This window comes from Eimeria acervulina, genomic scaffold, assembly GCF_000499425.1.
Source record: "Eimeria acervulina Houghton genomic scaffold, Eah_scaff1624, whole genome shotgun sequence".
Taxonomy (NCBI): domain Eukaryota; phylum Apicomplexa; class Conoidasida; order Eucoccidiorida; family Eimeriidae; genus Eimeria; species Eimeria acervulina.
This window is the reverse complement of record NW_013549056.1, coordinates 1-6171: the sequence shown is the minus strand read 5'-3', so window position 1 is coordinate 6171 and position 6171 is coordinate 1. Positions and strand designations below refer to the sequence as shown.

The 6171-nt window shown below is 51.0% G+C and overlaps 2 protein-coding genes across 2 annotated transcripts; one reads left to right on the top strand and one right to left on the bottom strand.

Moving 5' to 3' along the window:
* Positions 1-3362: 3362 nt before the first annotated feature.
* EAH_00061710 (hypothetical protein, conserved) lies at positions 3363-3626 on the bottom strand (the record flags this gene model as incomplete). The annotated part of the gene is made up of 1 exon (XM_013393310.1): positions 3363-3626. The coding sequence occupies one exon, from the start codon at positions 3624-3626 to the stop codon at positions 3363-3365; it is 264 nt and encodes an 87-aa protein (XP_013248764.1).
* A 1502-nt stretch (positions 3627-5128) lies between these two features.
* On the top strand, positions 5129-6171 carry EAH_00061700 (hypothetical protein; the record flags this gene model as incomplete). The annotated part of the gene is made up of 3 exons (XM_013393309.1): positions 5129-5406; positions 5527-5698; positions 6059-6171. Coding segments are annotated over 3 exons (563 nt in total), but the record flags the coding sequence as incomplete, so codon positions are not given.

Here is a 6171-nt window from a genome sequence, read left to right as displayed (position 1 = left end):
GCATGCTTCTTCGCCAAACTCAGCGCACTTTCTGTCCAAAGCTTCCTGAAGAGTGGGCGCAGGGGCACTGCAATATTCGGGCTTCAATTCGTCCAGCTGGCTGGACAACTTGCTATGGCGTGATAAATAAGATGCCGATGAGCCTCCGTATGCGCCAAGACACATTTTCAGTTTGCCACAAGTGTCAACGCAACTTGCGCGAACGACTTCAAAGTTAAGCGCGTCCTCAGCGTAACAGCGCCATTCTTTGCTGTCAACATTGTTACTTCTTCCGTCGTATCTCGCATATACAGGCATATTACAGTAGTGGCTCAAGCCGCTCTGACAAGCAGCCTCGGCTTCGACGCGGCAAAGCTTGTCCAGAGCATCCTGCAGAGATTCACGAGTCGCCGTCTCCTGAGCCGAAGCCTCCTGCAGAAGACGCAGCAACACACACTACAATCCTCCTGATTGGAACTGCGAAAGCAATGAAGCCTGAAATCATGTTCTTCAAAGTTCTCCTTATCCAAATACCCATACATCCCCCACGTGGAGCAGCAGAAATGGCTCATTCCTTTCAAGCATCTAGGACAACAAAATACCAGCCGCTTACTGCGTGAGCGGAGAGGCCTGCGTACACAACGGAGCAGTCCAGCAGATAAAAGAAAATCAAGACAACTGCCACAGTACCAGCCTCATCTTTCTAATTATCCCATAAGAAGGAGAAAGCATGGAGAGACCTACTTAGGAAACTCCTCTCCAGGCGAATTGCTTCGGACGCCTGAATGGTGGCCCAGGCAACGATGCTTAAAACCGAAGGCACCCTCATACCTGGAAGATTGATGAAGTGATGAATGAATCTGAATTAATAGGGAGTAATATAAGATGATTATGGGAAGAGATTGGTTGCCCTTAGCAATGAAAGTTCATCGCCTCGATGCGACCTCGCAGCACCTGCGCGGAGCTAGCCAGGCGGAGGATGCTGGGAAAAGCAAGACGTAAATTGAGATTTTGTTGCAGATGTCGCTGTTGCAGTTCAATGTAGAAAAGATCTTTGAACGTGCGCCTTATCTGTTGGCGAGCAGGCCCACTCGAATTGCTTTCGCTAGATAGTACAAAACCTGGGTGTTCCGAAGTGAAAACCGTCGTTGAGGGGATGAAAACTATGAATAGACCTTTATTATGTAACGTTTATAAGTTAATCTGTGACAAAAGGATTTCATTGTTGGCTCCAAATATTGTAGTGCGCTGCAACAGGGTTTCGTTGTCGGCGCATCGCCGGCATGGGCAGATCATTGAAGTGCCACAGTTGGGCTCGGGGGACCGAACTCCCAGCCCTTCCACTCAATCCTAAAATGTGATTATACTTAATCTAGGTAAAATTTGCAGAAGATTGAGTGGGAGAGGCTTTGCGTAAGGAATTTACCCAGTTGTGAAGGAACTACGATCCTGGCCAGCTCCCCGCCACCTACGAGGGTGAGCTGTGTTAGCTACTTTCTGATCGTTGCCGCTTGCTGCCGCAAACCGCTTTAAATCATGCATGAATGTACAGGTCCTTTTATACCTGCCCACACACTTGAGAACAACCCGGTAGGTGCCGTTACAAAGACATATGCTGCGCGGTTTGGCTGCTGAGGGCCCCGTAACGGCCTGTCAATGTTCTGCTGAGTTTGTACATGCACCAAAAGGCTTTAATTTCGTTACATCTGGGGTTTCCTTGAAGCAGGAGTTGCACTAAGGCGTGCTGCAACCCATGACGCGCCAAGTGCTACCCATCGGCCGCACCTCCGTGGCACTCCCAGCGGGTATGGAAGAAGGCCGGCAGGTCAGCTGTTCTTGGAGACTCATCTTAAGTACTTTGCCTCCACAACTGCTTACGACTGTCCGCCCCGAAGACCGAGGACTATCCTTTCAAGATGCGAGCCTACTCCGAAGATATCTACGTACTCTGGTGCGGTTGCTTCTGGTAATGTATGCATCATATAAACCTGCTCGAGGCGCTATAAACTGGGGATGAACTCCCCCCTTTCAGTTTAGGCATGATGGAGGATATAAGGAAATGACATAACGGCTCCTGGGCTTCTTCGTCTGCTTAGATAAGCAGAGGTCCGAAACCCCTGGGCGGCACTCCCAACCGCAAGCATAGAAGTGCGATTAGCTCTGAAGGCCCTTTACCTACTTGCTTAGACCCTCCGCGCCAGGCAGCTCTCCCTGCATGCACCATGCACCAGAATAAACAGGGCGGCCAATCATTCCTCTGCTCACAAACTGCTGTGGTCCTGGGGCCAGTTTTACCCTGGTCAGTTGGCCTTCCAGTGGCCCCCTCTTCCTAGTGATATCCCCTAGTACTCCCCAGATCCATCGTAGGGAGACGCAATAGCTAGTGCTAGTGGGTACCCATCTCTTTGAACCATCTTCCTGTGCCCGAGCGATGCAGACAACAGTGAGCTGGCATCAAAAGGGTTCTGCGAAAAACTCCTGCTAGTTGATAACACTTGTGCAGAAGCTCGAATGTGCCATTACAGCACGATACTCACAGATCCAGGAAAGATATGCAATGCGTTATCTGGGCGATCAGGCGGTGCGCTTTGTGCCCTTATTCACAGCGCTGTGTATTTTCCAGGTTGGTGGATGATTGGCACTGACTCCACCTTGGTGCGCCAAAAAGTTGCAATTAAAAAAGTAGTTTTTTCTCTGCATTGAGCAATGCTTCGCGAGAACCAGAAACCGTCTTCAGGTGCCCTTGTGACTAGGGAAGTCCCCACGAAGGCAACGGCAAACGCACAGCAGCGTCACTCGCCGTGTTAGCGTGCAGCCGCTCCAACCCAAGCCATGCGGCATAGGTGCATAGGGGGAAAAGCCCCCTATGCACCTATGCTGCATGAATAACGCCTCATTTCTCCTCAGCAAATATTAAGTGCCTAGAGCTAAGTCTACAAATGTTGGATTCTCATTCTAATGGCCTACACTAACAGTTGTACATCGCAATATCCACAGCTTACTTTACAATCTGTCGTTTTGTGCATCCTCCGTGTAGAAATTATTTACAACAGAAAATCGAAATTCGACCCCGAAGGCATATTAACACCAGCAAAAAGGTTCTTTCGTCTCCTTTCCCTGTAAAGGGCTGGTTCATTTTTTTACGAAGAAGAAGAGCTCACAGAATTGAGCTTTGGCGGCCCTTCTGAGCAAATCCTTCTCGACCTAATTCACCAACGTACGCTGCAGTTCGTGTGCCCCTTGAAGTTGCAGCATCTCATATATCTTCAGCTGCTTTACGTTAAAAAGAGGGCCGTTGCTCGTACGGGTCGAGGAGCATTGCAAGGCCCTGCAGGTTGTTTCATATGCAGCCAGCTACGTACTCCACACCGTCACCCTGCAGCTCAATCTTCGTACACGACAAAAGGTACCTCTTGCCTTGGAGAGCAAAAGAGAGAGCTTCCTGCTTCTTGCGTTGCAACGCGAGCCCTCAGCTGCCCCTCGGGCACAATGTTGTACATTTTGTTCAGCAAGTTGATGTTTGGCATTCCTCCAGCAAGGAAGGGCACTCCGGGGTGTGGAGCCAAAGGGGGCATGATCATCTTGAAGTCCTTCGTACGCATCCATTCTTCAAAGCTCTGAACGCCAGCCCTAGTGAGGATAGTCATTTCGCCGGTGGTGGTTTGGGCCCAACCTATCCTTCCTGGTTTCGGGGGATCGGTGATGACAAGAGCCCGATGCCCCCCATGAACTCCCAAATAAGGGCGTCTTTTACCAGGCGAACAACTTAAACTACAACCCATTGTTACAGCTGCAGATAAAGCCCTGTAGACGATGCTGACGCGGCTTCTGGATATTTGAGGTCACCCACAAACGGCAAGCGCCTCCAGTAATCCACAAGGATACTCTGTCTTGTTTTTTGCTTTTAGTAGTTAATGCAGTCTTGTTCAGTGGGAAACCCCGTGATACTTGGTTTGTCTACTCGGAAACACTGAGAACTGCCACGCGCGCCGGGCTCACTCGAACCGCTGACGGCAGATCGAGCACCCGGGAAGGAGTTAGGTTAACCTTTCCCTAGTAATGGTATAAGCAGAGTAACCATACAAATATTTTGAAGTGTGAAAAGGTAATAATGACCAGATAATCAATATAGTATATTCACTGATACTACTTCATGCGGTACCACCAGAAGCTAGGGAGACGATCAGGAAGGAAGCTTCCAGGACACGTTGTGGTTGCTCGCCTGGCGAACCTAAGCTCTGCATCCCGTAGCCGCTAGGCCCTACCAAAGCACAACCAACTCCAATTTCCTTTATGTAGAGGCGCAGCTTCTTTGGACCAACTTAGGCCTGGCAAACTTGCTCTGCGGAAAATCATCTCGAACGCCTGCTGTTCATACGAGTACACAAAGGAACCACTGGGGCACGCCGTGGTGATTAAGAGCGAAGCTACGGATGCCGAACAGAAAAAAACCATACTTTCAGCTGGTGCTGGCCTCCTACTACATGGGAGCCTCGAGCCTTATCGGCTGCACTCCGGGGTGTTGAAGCCACGCGGCTTCCAATATTGTTCTTCTGTTTAGATTTTGAATCGGTATCTCTCCAGAATTATTTCCGCAGTCAATAGGCTTGCATTACCCGTAGGTTAGATTTCGCCTGATTCCCGGCGCACTTGACGGCTCGTCACCCCTTCAACTTTCATTCTTTCGTGAGACGCTGCAGTTCTTACTAATCAAGGGGTACTTAAGTCCTATACCACTCCAAACTTGGCCTTCCCCCCTGCAGCAGAGCAATCTGTCCATGAATCATCCATCTTAACTGTTTTAATAGAATATCCGGGGTAGTTTTGCTGTACGGTAGTCTGCCATTGTACACCTGTACAGTTGTGTAGATCTCGTTTCCTGCCCTTGCAAGCGCCGCAGCTCACCCCACAATCAGACGCGTTTCCTCCCTAGCAGTATCCTCAGCTTGGGAATACCTGAAAAGAGCGCCGATGCAAAGCAACTTGAGAAAGAAATTTTCTACAGACGCAGAACTCTGAGAAGAGGTATTAGTGGGCCCGTGTACTGCTCCGGAGGAAGAAGGGACTTGAATATGCCCATTTAATTGCGAATGTTATTGGTGCTCCAAGTAGCAGTGGTTTAGGGGGGGCCGCTCTTTGGATGGCACAGATGGTAGTGGAGCAGATGGAGAGAAACAGACAATTGCAGGAGGAAGACACGCACTTCGATGCGGATGTTGTAGAGTTCATCACGCAGCTGCAGCAGCAGCATGGATCTCTCGAGCCGTTCCTGCAGCAGCAGCTACTTCTGCAAGGAGCGCATATGGAACAGCAGGAGAGTCTGACAAACCTGAAGCGCATGCACGATGAACTCAGCAGACGCATGGAGGAGAGCTGTGCTCGAGCGGCCGATTTGGAGGGACAGCTGGCCTTGGCTTACGAGAAACGGTAGCAGGTGCAGCAAGACCTGAGCAGGACTCAGCTGGAGTTGTACCACAACCAGGAGCTGCTCCAGCAGGCACCCTATCAAAATGAACAAATGAACTACGCGCTGACGAGCTGCCCCAGCAGTCGAAAGGATGGCAGGAGCAGCTCGCTGCTTCGGAGCAGCAGTTGGCAAACCTGCAGCAAGAGAGGGCAGAAGGCGCTTCTGGAGGAGCCGCAGGAGCGGCTGGCGGCCGCATCTGAGCGCGAAGCACCAGCCAGTGCTGCCAGAGCAGAAGGCGCTTCCGGAGGAGCTGTAAGAGCGGCTGGCGGCCGCATCTGAGCGCGAAGCAGCAGGCAGTGCAGTTGCCGAAGCCGCACGGGAGGAGGCGGAGATCCAGGTGGGGAGGATGCATTGATTCCCGAGAGAAAGGTAAAAGAAGTGGCTGGGGGCGAGTTGCTTGCCTTTTCGCGCACTTCAAGTCTTAGCGGCTGCGTTTCACGTAGTGCCGTAGCAGCAGCAGACGCGCACCGCTCAACCAGCTGCTGGCTCATCCTTGGGCTACTGAATTTTCTAGTTGCCTTTCGACAGAACTACTTAGCCTCGGTGTTCTGCTGTGGAGTAGGTAGAAGTGTTGCTGCGGTTATTCGTGTGGATTTGCCCTTGACTCACCAGGTTGCGCGAGCAATGCTTACGAACGAGCAGCTGCAGCAGGAGCTGCAGCACCATCAAGAACAACAGAACCAGGTGGAGATTGTCCTGAAGGAGAAGCAGGATGCTTTGGACAG